Genomic DNA, 14,635 nt, shown 5'->3' with positions numbered 1-14,635 from the left:
AGAGCTTGCACCCCCAAATGGAGCCCTCACCCTCCCACAACCCAACCCTCTGCCCCACCCCAGAGCCCCCCTACACCTCAAACTCCTCATCCCCAGCCCCACCCCCATCCAGAGCCCACACCCCCTCCCGCACCCCAGCCCTGTGAAAGTGAGTGAGGGTGGGGGGAGAGCAAGTGAGGGAGGATGGAGCAAGCAGCGGCAGGCAGGAGTGTTATAGAATCCTAGAATCTCAGGGTTGGAAGGGACCTCAGGAGGTCATCCAATCCAACCCCCTGCTCAAAGCAGGACCAATCCCCAATTTTTGCCTCAGATCCCTAAATGGCCCCCTCAGGGTTGAACGCACAACCCTGGGTTTATCAGGCCAATGCTCAAACCACCGAGCTATTCCACCCCTAACCAATGGTTTGGTTTTGTACCATTAGAAAATTGCCAAGTATCAGAGGGGTAGCCGTTAGTCTATATCCACAAAAACAAGGAGGAGTCTGGGAGCAGTTTAAAGACTAAATAAATCTGTTAGTCCTCATCAGAAAGTTGGCACCCGCAGCAGTGAGACAGTGCCTTGGGTGCAGTGTACAGCGCCGAGCACCCTGATCCCAAGCCTGGCCTGCAATCCCACAGCCAGCCCCGCCCCACTTCAGCCGGGGAGATGCCTTTCTCCCCGCCCCCTCAGAAAAGAGGCGGGAACGGAGCGCGCACCCCATGATTGACATCCCGCGGTCCCGCTCGCGCGCCTCGCAAGCTAATCGCCGGCGCCGCTCACGGCCTCAAGCTCGTCTTCTCTCCTATTGGCTACTTCGAACGCGGCGCTGGCCAATGAGCGCGCAGGAGCGGTCGGCCGCGGCAAGGGCGGGGCAGGGGCGCGTTGCCGGGCTGCGGCGGAGAGCTCCGGGGCGCCATGGGGCGGGCGCGGGGCACGGCCGCGCAGGGTGAGTGCGGGCTGGGAGCCCTGGGGCCGCCCGCCCGCCCGCCCGGGGCCGGGGAAGGGCTCCGGGCTGAGGTGCGGGGGCCCGGCGGGGGGGGCGCCTCCTCCCCCTCCCCCTCCCCCTCCCCCCCCCCTCAGGCGCCTGCGCGGCGCGGGCGGCCCCATCGCTGGTCGCCGGGCTGTGGGGCGCCCGCCCCCCGCTTCTGCGAGAGGCCGGGCCGCGTGCGGGCCCCGGGGCGCTGCCCGGGCGGGAGCGGCGGCGGCGGGTCAGGGGCTGGGTGGGGGCAGCCGTGCTTCTCCTGGCGTGTATAGGAGCCGCTGGTCTTGCGCCCCCTTCCCTCCCTTAGAAGCGGCCTGTTTACAAAGTCCCCCCAAGCGGGTGAAGGTGTCACAGTCCCGCTGGGACTGGCGCCCGCTGGCTCGCTCACCGTGGCGTAGAAAACCAACTGCCTGACGCCTCAGTGTCTCCTATAGAGAGCACGATAAATATTTCCTTCCCGAGATGAAATTTTAGTTTGTACTCGGGATGTAAGAGGTTACCTGATAAGCGTGATGCTTACTGGTTTCTGTTAATGGTTAAACTCTGGCCAGGTAGCTTGGGGCTGCTGGCCACAGGTGGCCAGGGTCCCTCTGGGCTGCCGGACCTGCTGCTGCCTGGCATCCCTGCGTGCCTGGGGTCTCTCTGGGCTGCGGGACCCTGGCTGGGGGGCCAGTGACTGGCACCCCGAGTTCCCCAGGTAAACGTTTAATCATGGGGAGGGATCGCTCAGTGGTTGGAGCATTGGCCTGCTAAACCCAGGGTTGTGAGTTCAATCCTTGAGGGGGCCATTTAGGGGCAAAAATTGGGGATTGGTCCTGCTTCAAGCAGGGGGTTGGACTAGATGACCTCCTGAGGTCCCTTCCAACCCTGACCTTCTATGATTCTGTGTAACCAATAGAATTTTAATCGGTTACATGGTTACTGTTTTTACATGCTACTTACATCCATAATTTGTACTGACTTTGCTAGTGTTTTTTATGTAGCCTGTTGTAAAACTAGGCTAATATCTAGATGAGTTGATGTACTCCCTAGAAGACCTCAATGTATCCCCATGGGTACACCGGGTACTAGTCTAATGAACCACTGCTCTAGTCTAATGCCTCATTCTCTTTCCACCTTGAATTCCCGTTATGCCAAACGCCTGAACACTGAACTGTTGTTTTTTCTTCTTTTCTTTTACGTTTTTTGGTCAATAAACGCATTTGTGTGTGCCATACTGGACTAATACCTTCCCCTATATTCACAGTCAGGCACCCAAACTGCTGCACTAGGGCATTCTCTCCAGAATCATAGAATCATAGAATATCAGGGTTGGAAGGGACCCCAGAAGGTCATCTAGTCCAACCCCCTGCTCGAAGCAGGACCAATTCCCAGTTAAATCATCCCAGCCAGGGCTTTGTCAAGCCTGACCTTAAAAACCTCTAAGGAAGGAGATTCTACCACCTCCCTAGGTAACGCATTCCAGTGTTTCACCACCCTCTTAGTGAAAAAGTTTTTCCTAATATCCAATCTAAACCTCCCCCACTGCAACTTGAGACCATTACTCCTCGTTCTGTCATCTGCTACCATTGAGAACAGTCTAGAGCCATCCTCTTTGGAACCCCCTTTCAGGTAGTTGAAAGCAGCTATCAAATCCCCCCTCATTCTTCTCTTCTGCAGGCTAAACAATCCCAGCTCCCTGAGCCTCTCCTCATAAGACATGTGTTCTAGACCCCTAATCATTTTTGTTGCCCTTCGCTGGACTCTCTCCAATTTATCCACATCCTTCTTGTAGTGTGGGGCCCAAAACTGGACACAGTACTCCAGATGAGGCCTCACAATGTCGAATAGAGGGGAACGATCACGTCCCTCGATCTGCTCGCTATGCCCCTACTTATACATCGCAAAATGCCATTGGCCTTCTTGGCAACAAGGGCACACTGCTGACTCATATCCAGCTTCTCGTCCACTGTCACCCCTAGGTCCTATTCCGCAGAACTGCTGCCGAGCCATTCGGTCCCTAGTCTGTAGCGGTGCATTGGGTTCTTCCGTCCTAAGTGCAGGACCCTGCACTTATCCTTATTGAACCTCATCAGATTTCTTTTGGCCCAATCCTCCAATTTGTCTAGGTCCTTCTGTATCCTATCCCTCCCCTCCAGCGTATCTACCACTCCTCCCAGTTTAGTATCATCCGCAAATTTGCTGAGAGTGCAATCCACACCATCCTCCAGATCATTTATGAAGATATTGAACAAAACCGGCCCCAGGACCGACCCTTGGGGCACTCCACTTGATACCGGCTGCCAACTAGACATGGAGCCATTGATCACTACCCGTTGAGCCCGACAATCTAGCCAGCCCTCTACCCACCTTATAGTGCATTCATCCAGCCCATACTTCCTTAACTTGCTGACAAGAATACTGTGGGAGACCGTGTCAAAAGCTTTGCTAAAGTCAAGAAACAATACATCCACTGCTTTCCCTTCATCCACAGAACCAGTAATCTCATCATAGAAGGTGATTAGATTAGTCAGGCATGACCTTCCCTTGGTGAATCCATGCTGGCTGTTCCTGATCACTTTCCTCTCATGCAAGTGCATCAGGATTGATTCTTTGAGGACCTGCTCCATGATTTTTCCAGGGACTGAGGTGAGGCTGACTGGCCTGTAGTTCCCAGGATCCTCCTTCTTCCCTTTTTTAAAGATGGGCACTACATTAGCCTTTTTCCAGTCATCCGGGACTTCCCCGGTTCGCCACGAGTTTTCAAAGATAATGGCCAATGGCTCTGCAATCACAGCCGCCAATTCCTTCAGCACTCTCGGATGCAACTCGTCCGGCCCCATGGACTTGTGCACGTCCAGCTTTTCTAAATAGTCCCTAACCACCTCTATCTCCACAGAGGGCTGGCCATCTCTTCCCCATTTTGTGATGCCCAGCGCAGCAGTCTGGGAGCTGACCTTGTTAGTGAAGACAGAGGCAAAAAAAGCATTGAGTACATTAGCTTTTTCCACATCCTCTGTCACTAGGTTGCCTCCCTCATTCAGTAAGGGGCCCACACTTTCCTTGGCTTTCTTCTTGTTGCCAACATACCTGAAGAAACCCTTCTTGTTACTCTTGACATCTCTGGCTAGCTGCAGCTCCAGGTGCGATTTGGCCCTCCTGATATCATTCCTACATGCCCGAGCAATATTTTTTATACTCTTCCCTGGTCATATGTCCAACCTTCCACTTCTTGTAAGCTTCTTTTTTATGTTTAAGATCCGCTAGGATTTCACCATTAAGCCAAGCTGGTCGCCTGCCATATTTACTATTCTTTCGACTCATCGGGATGGTTTGTTCCTGTAACCTCAACAGGGATTCCTTGAAATACAGCCAGCTCTCCTGGACTATGTATATAGTTAGGAGGCTGAATATGTGTCTTCATGGTTTAAAATAAGCCCAGGCAAAAACTCTCTAAGAGCAAAGAGGCAGTTCACACCTCATCAGGGCATGTATGGGACAAATTCAGTCCAGCCTCACAGGAGCCCGAGGCCAGCGTCCTTTGCAGCAACAAAGGATCTGTTGGACTCTCAAGTGAGTCACACACCCCCTTCTTTTGGTCAGTTTGTGACTGTGATGAGGTAATGCTCACATGACTCTGAAGGGTGGGGGCAAAGCCAAGAGGGAAGAAAGAACATGATAAAAGGGAGAGATGTTTGCCATGCTTCCTCTCTCTTCCACCTACATCTACAGATACCACACAAAGTGACTAAAGCACTGATCAAAGGGGAGAGCCTGGCTGAAGGGCAACCAGCCAGCCTGTGGTGAGAAGCATCTAAGGCAGAGGTGGGCAAACTATGGCCCGTGGGCCACATCTGCCCCGCGGGACCCTCCTTCCCGGCCCCCTGAGCTCCTGGCCCTGGAGGCTAGCCCCCGGGCCCTCCCCCACTGTTCTCCCTCCCCCTCAGCCTTGTGCTCTGGGTTGCCGGGAAGTGCAGTTGCATAGCCGTGGCTTGAGCCGGTGCTCCAGGCAGCACAGTAAGGGAACGGGGGGGGGGGGGGTTTGGATAGAGGGCAGGGGGTGGTCAAGGGCGGCGGTGTGGATAGGGGTCGGGGCAGTCAGAGGGTGGGGAACAGGGGGGTTGGATGGGGCAGGGGTCCCAGAAGGGCAGTCAGGAAGGAGCGGGGAGTTGGATGGGGTGGCAGGGGGCAGTCAGGGGTGGGGGGGACATGGAGCAGGGGGGGTTGGATGAGGCAGGAGTCCCAGGGAGCTGTTGGGGGGTGAGAAGCTGGGGGTTCGGATAGGAGGTGGGGGCTGGGCAACGCCTGGCTGTTTGGGAGACACAGCCACCCCTAACTGGCCCGCCATACAATTTTGGAAACCCGATGTGTCCCTCAGGCCAGAAAGTTTGCCCGTCCTTGATCTAAGGGCTTGGCTACACTTGCAAGTTAGAGTGTATTAAAGCAGCCCAGGGTACCCTAACCCCTGACGTGTTCACACTGGCAAGGCACGTAGAGCGCCTGGACTCCACGGCTGGAGCACTCCTGATAATCCACCTCTGAGAAGCAGAACACTTGCTGGGCCCCAGCTGGAGCATCGCGGCGCCAGTGTGGATGCCCTGGTCTATTAATGCGCTCGGATCGGCCTCCAGTAGTGTCCCACAATGCCTGTTCTAGCCACTCTGGTCATCACTTTGAACTCTACTGCCCTGCCCTCAGGTGACCAACTGTCAGACCCGCCCTTTAAATTCTCTGGGAATTTTGAAAATCCCCTTCCTGTTTGCTTAGCCAGGCGTGGAGTGCTCTTGGTGAATCTTTCCAGGTAACCATGCCTCCACCTGCTAGGCGATCCCCACTATGGAGCAATGGCGAGGTGCTGGACCTCCTCAGTGTTTGAGGGGAGGAAGCTGTCAGGTCCCAGCTGCGCTCCAGCTGTAGGAATTACAGTACCTTCCGGCAGATATCAAGGGACATGATGGAAAGGAGCCATGAGCAGGACACACTGCAGTGCAGGGTTAAAGTGAAGGAGCTGCGGAATGCCTACCACAAAGCGCAGGAGGCAAACCGCCACTCTGGTGCTGCCTCCGTGACCTGCCATTTCTACAAAGAGATGGACGCAATACTTGGGGGTGACCCCACCTCCACTCTGAAGACCACCAGGTACACTTCAGAGCCCAGTTCAACAAGGCAGGAAGAGGAAAGCGGGAGCGAGCGTGCTGAGAAAGAGGGGGACAGCCTGGCATCCCTAGATGCATGCAGCCAGGAGCTGTTTTCAAGCCAGGAGGAAGGTAGCCCGTCGCAGCGGACGGTGCTTGGGGAAGATCAAACAGCAGAGGACGTTCCCGGTAAGCGGCTTTTATTTTGGGAAGGAAGTTGTTTGGTGTGGGCTCTTGGGGCTAGGAGGGTAGGGCCGCATGCATGCCTAGATGCGGAATAGGGCATTGATGTGCTCTCTCACATTGTGGTAATTGGCCTCAGTGATCTCTTCAAAGGTCTCATGCAGAAGCTGGGGAATCCGCTTGCGCAGGTTCCTTGGCAGAGCTACTGTGCTCCTTGTCCCAGTAAGGCTAACATGTCCGCACCACTGTGCCGTGGTGGGCTGGGGGGACTATTGCTGCACACAGGCAAGCTGTATATGGGCCAGAGCAGAAGCCGCATTGTAGTAGAAGACCCTCCCTTGCTTCCCAGGTCACCCTCAGCAGCGAGATATCTTCCAGGATGAACTCATCCTGTGGAAAATTTGGGGATAGTGTTCAGTATAAGGTCCTCCTGCAGCTGTTGGCTCTCCCCAAGGCACAGAACCCCAGAGGACAGTACGGCTGTAAAACAATCAGTCCCCCTTGCCCCTGTGCTTACTCATCATTTTGGGACTCCTGTGGGTTGTGTGCGCTCGCTTTGGGACGGGCAATTTCTGCTATTGTGTACACTGTACTTTAAGTACGTCCGAATCATTGCTCTGTCTGGTGTGAACAATGCTGCCTACGTTAAGTGTTGCATTTTGGCTTTACAGATGCAACCTTGAGATCCCAGCCGTCCTTGTTATCAAGGACCAAAAGACTCTTGACCTTTGACCTTCTGGGGTCCCTTCCAACCCTGATATTCTATGACTCCAAAAAGTCAGAAAGTGTCCGTGAAGAAGCAAAGAGGACATGCTGCATGAAGTCATGCAGCAGTCCTTAATGAAAATCAAAAAGTGCAGGAGTGGCAGGAGAGTGAAAGGAGGGTCCACCAGCAGAATGCAGATTGCCGGCACCAAAGCACGGAGCGGCTGCTAAGCATCATGGAGCGCCAAGCAGACTTGATACAGGCACTCATAGCACTGCAGGTGGAGAACTTCCATGCCTGTGCCCCCTGCAGCCCTTCTCCCAAAACTTGCCCTTGTGCCCCCCATGTCACTGCCAACCCACTTTTCCCAACATCCAGGTTCTTATCGCCCCCAGCTGCCTCCAGCACCTGTAGCTTCACCACCCAGCCCTGCAAACTACGACCCTTACCCACTGCACTCAACCCCCATCACCATGCATTTTAGCCAGCCTGAAGTGCAGCACTCATTGCATGGCACTCCAGACACAAAGGCTGAGTATGATAACAGGACATACACAAATCCATGATTGTCGTGTTCCCCACCCCACTCCCTTCCCTCGTGCCACACAGCACAGATGTGTCATTCCGTTTCTGTTTCCCAAGCAGTTGTGTTTCTTTTCAATAAATGAATTTTTTGGCTTTGAAAACATTCTTTATTACTGCATTAAGTAAAAGATACCATAGCCCAGGAAAGCAATGGGCACTGCAAGTCAGTGCATCATACATAGCAAACACAGATTCCTACTAACATTGGAACTGCTGCACTTCACTCCCGTGCAGGGCAACAAACATTACTTGTGGCTTTCAGCCTCAAATTGCTCCCTCACCGCATCCCTAATCCTTGCAGCCCTGCGCTGGGCCCCTCTAATAGCCCTGGTCTCTGGCTGTTCAAATTCAGCCTCCAGGTGTTGAACCTCCGAGGTCCATGCCCGAGTGAATCTTTCACCCTTCCCTTCACAAATGTTATGGACGGTGCAGCATGTGGATATAACCATGGGGATGATGTCATCGGCCAGGTCCAGCTTCCCATACAGACAGCACCGATGGCCATTTAAATGGCCAAAAGCACACGTCACAGCCATTCTGCACCGACTCAGCCTGTTGTTGAACCGCTCCTTGCTGCTGTCAAGGCTCTCTGTGTAGGGTTTCATGAGCCACGGCATTAAAGAGTAAGTGGGGTCTCCAAGGATCACAATGGGCATTTCGACTTCCCCTACGGTGATCGTCCGGTCTGGGAAGAAAGTCCTGGCTTTCAGCTTCCTGAACAGGCCAGTGTTCCGAAAGATGGGTGCGCCATGCAACTTTCCAGGACAGCCTGCGTTAATGTCAATGCCCACAGTGATCCACAAGCACCTGAAGAACCATAGAAAAATATCCCTTCCCATTTATATACTTGGCGGCCATGTGGGCTGGTGCCAGAATTGGAATGTACGTCCCATCTATCACCCCTCAGCAGTTAGGGAAACCCATTTGTGCAAAGCCGGCCGCAATGTCATGCACGTTACCCAGAGTCACGGTTTTTCTGAGCAGGATGCAAATAATGGCCCTGCAAACTTGCATCAACACGATTCCAACAGTTGACTTTCCCAATCCAAACTGGTTAGTGACCGATCAGTAGCTGTCTGGAGTTGCCAGATTTCAATAGCCACCCACTTCTCCACTGGCAGGGCAGCTCTCAATCTTGTGTCCTTGCGCCGCAGGGTGGGGGTGAGCTCAGCACACAGTCCCATGAAAGTGGCTTTTCTCATCTGAAAGTTCTGCAGCCACTGCTCATCATCCCAGACTTGCATGACGATGTGATCCCACCACTCGGTGCTTGTTTCCCAAGCCCAAAAGCAGCGTTCCACTGTGGTGAGCATGTCCGTGAATGTCACAAGCAATTTCATGTTGTATGCGTTATGCTAGTCGACATCGTCAGACTCCTCACTGTCAGTTTGTAGCTTAAGGAGTAACTCGACTGCAATTCGTGACATGCTGGCGAGACCCATCAGCATATTCCTCAGCAGTTCGGCATCCATTCCCGCAGACCGAAAGGGAAGACAGCGCGCGCAGTACAAAAAACGTTGAAAGATGGTGCCAAATGTGGATGGAATCACAGGGATTGCTGGGATGCGAAGCGATGCATCACGGGGCATTGGGACAGGACTCAGAATGCCCCACCCCCTTCCCACAAGCCACAGTACCAGAATGGGAAGAGGTGCTCTGTGGGATAGCTGCCCATAATGCACCGCTCCCAATGCTGCTGCAAGTGCCGCAAATGTGGCCACGCCAGTGCGCTTGTTGCTGTCCGTGTGGACAGACTGCAGCGCTTCCCTGCTGGGGTCTCCTAGGGCTGGTTTAACTCAAAGCGCTCTACATCTGCAAGTGTAGCCATGCCCTAAGATTGTAAGGGTGCTGGAAGTGTTAAAATCAGCTTAGAACGCGTTCTGCTTTTATTTCATTTGGCCAAATCCGACTTGTTATGCTTTGACTTATAATCACTTAAAACCTATCTTTCGTAGTTAATAAATTTGTTTGTTCAACCAGAAGCAGTGCGTTTGGTTTGAAGCGTGTCAGACTCCCTTTGGGCTAACAAGCCTGATAACATATCAATATCTTTGTTAAACTGACGAACTTATATAAGCTTGCAGTGTCCAGCGGGCATACCTGGACACTGCAAGACAGAGGTTTCCTAGGGTTGTGTCTGGGACCGGAGATATTGGCTAGTGTCATTCGGTTGCACAATCCAAGGAGCAGCTTACATGCCAGAGGCTGTGCAAGAACAGCCTAGGAATGGGGGTTCTCACAGCAGAGCAGGGTAAGGCTGGCTCCCAGAGTCAAGGACTGGAGTAACCTAGCAGATCACTGGTCCAGATAATACCAGAGAGGAATGTCACACTCACTTTGGGGGTGGGGGAAAGCATCTGTTAACTCATTTTAGTTAACATGTTTGTTATGCTAGTGCCTAGGGGCCAACCCCATTGTGCTAGGCGCTGTACAAACAGTAGTAGATGATTTCTGCCCCCAAAAGCTTACAGTCTAAATAGATAGGACAGACACCAGGTGGGGCAAGGGGTATAACAGACAAACAGAGTGAACTATGTGATGGCAGTAAACATCATGTTACGCTTTGTCTACACTAGCACTTTTGTTGGCAAAATTCTGTCGGTCAGGGGTGTGAAAAAACCACCCCGCTGACTGACATAAGTTTCACCAACAAAAGCGTCAGGGTGGACAGCGTTATGTTGGAGGGAGAGTGTCTCCTGCTGGCATAGCTACTGCTACTCATTGGAGGTGGTTTAATTATGCCGGCAGGAGAGCGCTCTCCCACTGTCATAGAGCTGCTACACAGGAGACCTTTGCCTTTGTAAGGTCCGTAGTGTAGACATAGCCTCAGTTCTCCTTTTTAGTTTAACCTTTGAACAATTCAGCACAGCACCATCCTGCCCTGTACTCCCAAAATCACCCCAAACAAAACAAACTTTCATCTGAAAGATGAGACCTTGTTTTGTTATGCCTTATAGAACTCAAGTCTTACTTTCAGATGTTAGCTTGAATATTAACACCACAAATATAAACTAGTTTTATGGTACATCCATTTCAGTGACATATTTCTAGGAATAGTGTCGCCTAGTGCAGTCAGCAGAGAAGGGAGCCCAAGAGATGTTTTCGGGTAAAATAATTTAAATGTGAATTAAAACAAATCAGCCACTCTAATTAATATGTTAGAAATATTAAGTCCTATGATTTTTTTTAAAATGTATATTATACTTTACTATGATCTCGTTGCAGAAGAGCGGCAGAACAAGCTTCAGGAGTATTTAGCAGCTAAAGGAAAGCTGAAATGTCCAAATACAAAGTGAGTTTGAACAAATTTTTAATTGAATCCTGTCTTGCTTGCTAATATTTAACTTCAGAATTCTCAGTTAATGATTAGCTGAGAATTCCTGTTTCCCTGTGCTTAGCTGCCCCCTATAATTACAAAGAGGAACATATTTTAGTACCCCGGTTCTCAAGTTGTGGGCCCCACAGAGTTGCTGTCACAAAACAGAATCATCTCTTCTTAGTTATAGCCTCTTCATGTATTTTTTGAGTCTTTTTGTCCAATTAAAGGGATATAGTTGACTCAAATTACACTGGTCTGAATATGTTGACTATAGTTAGACCTAAGATTACTGTAACTGAAAAATTAATCACCCTGTGTATTTGACAAAAAAATCTTATTCGTTGTGAGTTAGGGCTCAATCCTGGAGTAGGATTTCTGAGGACAGACTCTTATGCTTAAGGAAATCCTGTTGGAGGACAGCGGCCTTGATCAGTTTCCCTTGTTTCTGTGGGGGTCTCTCACAGAAAAACTTTTTAAAAATGAGGTTGTAAAGCCACAATTGGCAGATGGAGTCGTGTGGGAAGGAGCAGGTGTAGAACCTGAAATTGTTCTTAATTCACCTTTAAAAAAAAAAAGACTAGATTTCTAGTTGACTTTCAACTATATTCTGTGTAAATGCTTTGTCTGTCTTTAATTGAGGTTTGTAAATTGCACAATGACTGCATTTTGTGGCTGATGCCAACATTAGAGAGGTAGTAAAAATATAGGGCAGCAGAACCTAATAACAGTGACCTGGAGAGAATAGAGCAGGGGAATTTGAAGGTGATATGGGGAGATTTGGTGCTAATATTTTTAAAGTCATGCTACCAAGGAGAGGAAGCAAATAGCTCAGATAGTGTGAGGTGGTAGAGGAGAGGCATTAGAGACTTTCTCATCTTGACTCTTTAATTCTGGCATAATGTTCAGTTGACAGGTACTAGTACTATGGCAAAAGTGAGTCCTCTTTGTAAAATAAATAAATAAATAAAAATTAAAAAAATTCATACATGTTTGTGGGGTGATGAGGAATAAGGGCTGGGAGCCAGGGTTAGAAAACTGGTCCCTGCCTTTCAAATAATGGCCAAAATTGAATCCATATGTTGCCTGTGGTAGTGGAGGGCCTCGAGGACTGCATGGCTTGGCGGTTCCTAAAGATCAGAAATACAGCTTAGTAGGGAGGGGAGAAAATCCATAATCTTTCAGTCACTTAGTCAGTGCGCAGTTATGATCAGATATATATTCTCTATCTAGGCCCTTGTATCCCACCATCCAAGTGGTATCTGAGCAAAAATTAATCTCTCTAGAAATTCCTGTTGAGTTGGTAATCTTTATTAATATTGCACTACAGTTTGTCATGCTGTCTGGAGCGGCTCCTGACCCTGAGTCCCTCTCTTAGGGACGACACCCCAAGCTGGTGGTGTGTTCTATAATTAGATTTCACCAAGCCAGTAATAAATGTGAACTCCTGGATCACTATACGAGTCTTATTATGGAGTCACAGACAGTCCCCTTAGGGCAGGGGTGGGGAACCTTTTTTCTATTGGGGGCCACTGACCGACAGAAAAATCAGTCATGGGGCCCACACAGCTCTGTCGGGGGGGGAGGGGCTGTCAGGGCTTCCACTAGGCTCCGGGGTGGGGCCAGAAATGAGGGGTTCAGGAAGCGGGCTAGGGTAGGGGGTTGGGGTGCAGGCTCTGGGAGGGGGTTGGGGTGTGGGAGGGGGCTCAGGGCTGGGGCAAGGGGTTGGGGTGCAGGAGGGGGCTCAGGGCTGGGGCAGGGAGTTCAGAGTGGACGTGCAGGCTCTGCGAGTGAGTTAGGGTGGGGGAGGGAGTTTTGACCTTGGGCAGGGGGTTTGGGGTGGGTGTACGTTCTCTGGGAGTGGGTTGGAGTGCAGGGGGGGCTGAGGGCTGGGGCCGGGGGTTGGGGTGCAGGAGGGGGTGAAGGGTCTGGGCTCTGGCCAGGTGCCGCTTACCTCAGGTGGCAGCGTAACGGGCTCCTCTCCCTGCCCTAGCCCTGTGCCACTCCTGATGTGGCCAGGTGGCTCTGTATGGTGCAGGCAGGAATAGGCGCACATGGACTTGGAGCTTCCCTGATCACCCCTGTGCCTAGAAAGGGCTGCAGAGATAGCTAACCGACAGCCCTGGCATCCTAGCTTCCACACACAGTGGGGCAAGCCAGTGCTTGCAGTTCCAGCCCCATGGAGGGGGCACCGAGGCTCAGGGCTTCCAGCCAGTGCCAGATGAAATTGCCGCAGGCCAGATGAAATTAAGTAGGGGGCTGGAGGTTCCCCACCCCTGCCTTACAGTATGTCTACATTGGTAAGTTTTTATGCGAAAAGTTATACCATTTTTAAAGCACTTCAATTAAAAGCTCTGTTGCATGTCCACACTAGCTCCTTGTGTTGCTGGAGCAGCTGTGGTAGCTATTCCACTATGCAACTGGCTGCAGGGTGCTTTGGGAAGGATTTGCAATGCCTCACAGGGCAGGTACAGCCTCACATGATATAGGTTTCTCAATTCCATTGCCAGCTGCTTTTCAACTGACGTTGGGGGGGGGGGGAACAGTGTGTGACAGCAAGTGTGTGTAGGGGGAGAAGACAGACATCGTGTGTTGCAGGAGAGTGTTGGCATGCTGTCTCATAAATTCAGACAGGCGCTGGAAGTAATCAGTCCTGAGACATGGGGAGGGGGAGACCCCAACCTCAGCTGCCCCCCCCCCCCCAGCTCTGCATAGCACAGTCTCTCTCACTGTCACACATACATATGCACCCCTGCCTGCCTCTGTTCCTGTTGTGGGAGATAGCAGGAGCATTCCTCAATAATGATTTGCTCTATGTCCCAGAGCAGCACAGCAGCCCAGGCTGTCAGAACATCAGAAAGGAGCTTTGAAAGGGGAGGGATGCATATGCCCGCAGGGCTGCTGAGTTCAAAACAATGAGCAGAGTGGTCACTGCAGGCATTGTGGGACACTTCCGGAGGCCAATTCCAGTGATAAAAGCAACCAAGGCGTTCACACTGGCACTACAGTATTAAAGCCTCAGCGCAAAAGGCCTTATGTCTATCATTGGGATGGTTCTTTACAGCACTGCAACTGAGGAGTTTGGGTGCAAAAAATGACTTGTCAGTGTGGATGCCACTTTGTTTCAGTGCAAAAAGCTGACTTTTTTAGTGCAAAAACTTGCAAGTGTAGACCAGGCCTTTAGACTCTCCAGTGTATCTTGCCACCCAGACAAAATTGGACTTTGTGATAAAATGGTTGGTTACACCAAAAATCACATCACATTTAGGTTGCTTCTAGTCCCAAGAGACTAGTCACTTACCCTAAATCAACTGGTGCTCTATATCTTACACTCAAGACAGCGCTGGTAGTCAATTCTGTAGTAAACTAAGTTTTATTAGCTAAGAAAGGGAAATAAGAATTATTGAGAGGATAAAGCAGGTAAAATATGTTGACAGATAAGTCACAGTTTGTCATTCCAAATGGTGGCAGTGATACAATAAACTGCCAGTTTCCCAAAAGTCTTTTCAGGATACTCCGATTGTCTCGGGGGATTTCTGCTTTGTGTCTGGTGCACTTCCCTGTAAGAGTCCAAACAATCCAGAGATGAAAGATCTTTCCTTGAATCCATACTTATAGCTGCTTCTCACAGAACACAAGCTGACAGTGTTAATACCCACGTGGGCTTTTCCTTTGATGACCAAGGAATGCATTTTGGGTCTTTGACCTCGGTCATCTCACACAATGATCACTTGCTTTGAAATTAGTACTTTTCTGTTAAAGTTCTTCA

The 14,635-nt window shown here is 51.0% G+C and overlaps 1 protein-coding gene across 1 annotated transcript in view; it reads left to right on the top strand.

Moving 5' to 3' along the window:
* Nucleotides 1–811: 811 nt before the first annotated feature.
* Nucleotides 812–14,635, top strand: part of CKAP2L (cytoskeleton associated protein 2 like) — a 36,168-nt gene continuing 22,344 nt past the window's right edge. The window contains exons 1-2 of the mRNA XM_084615407.1: nucleotides 812–926; nucleotides 10,776–10,842. Of these exons, the coding sequence (XP_084471533.1) occupies nucleotides 896–926; nucleotides 10,776–10,842 (98 nt within the window). The 5' untranslated portion in view covers nucleotides 812–895. The remainder of the gene's footprint in view (nucleotides 927–10,775; nucleotides 10,843–14,635) is intronic.

Source organism: Lepidochelys olivacea (genome assembly GCF_965140295.1).
Source record: "Lepidochelys olivacea isolate rLepOli2 genome assembly, chromosome: 26".
Lineage (NCBI taxonomy): Eukaryota > Metazoa > Chordata > Testudines > Cheloniidae > Lepidochelys > Lepidochelys olivacea.
This window is presented reverse-complemented; position numbering and strand designations above follow the sequence as displayed.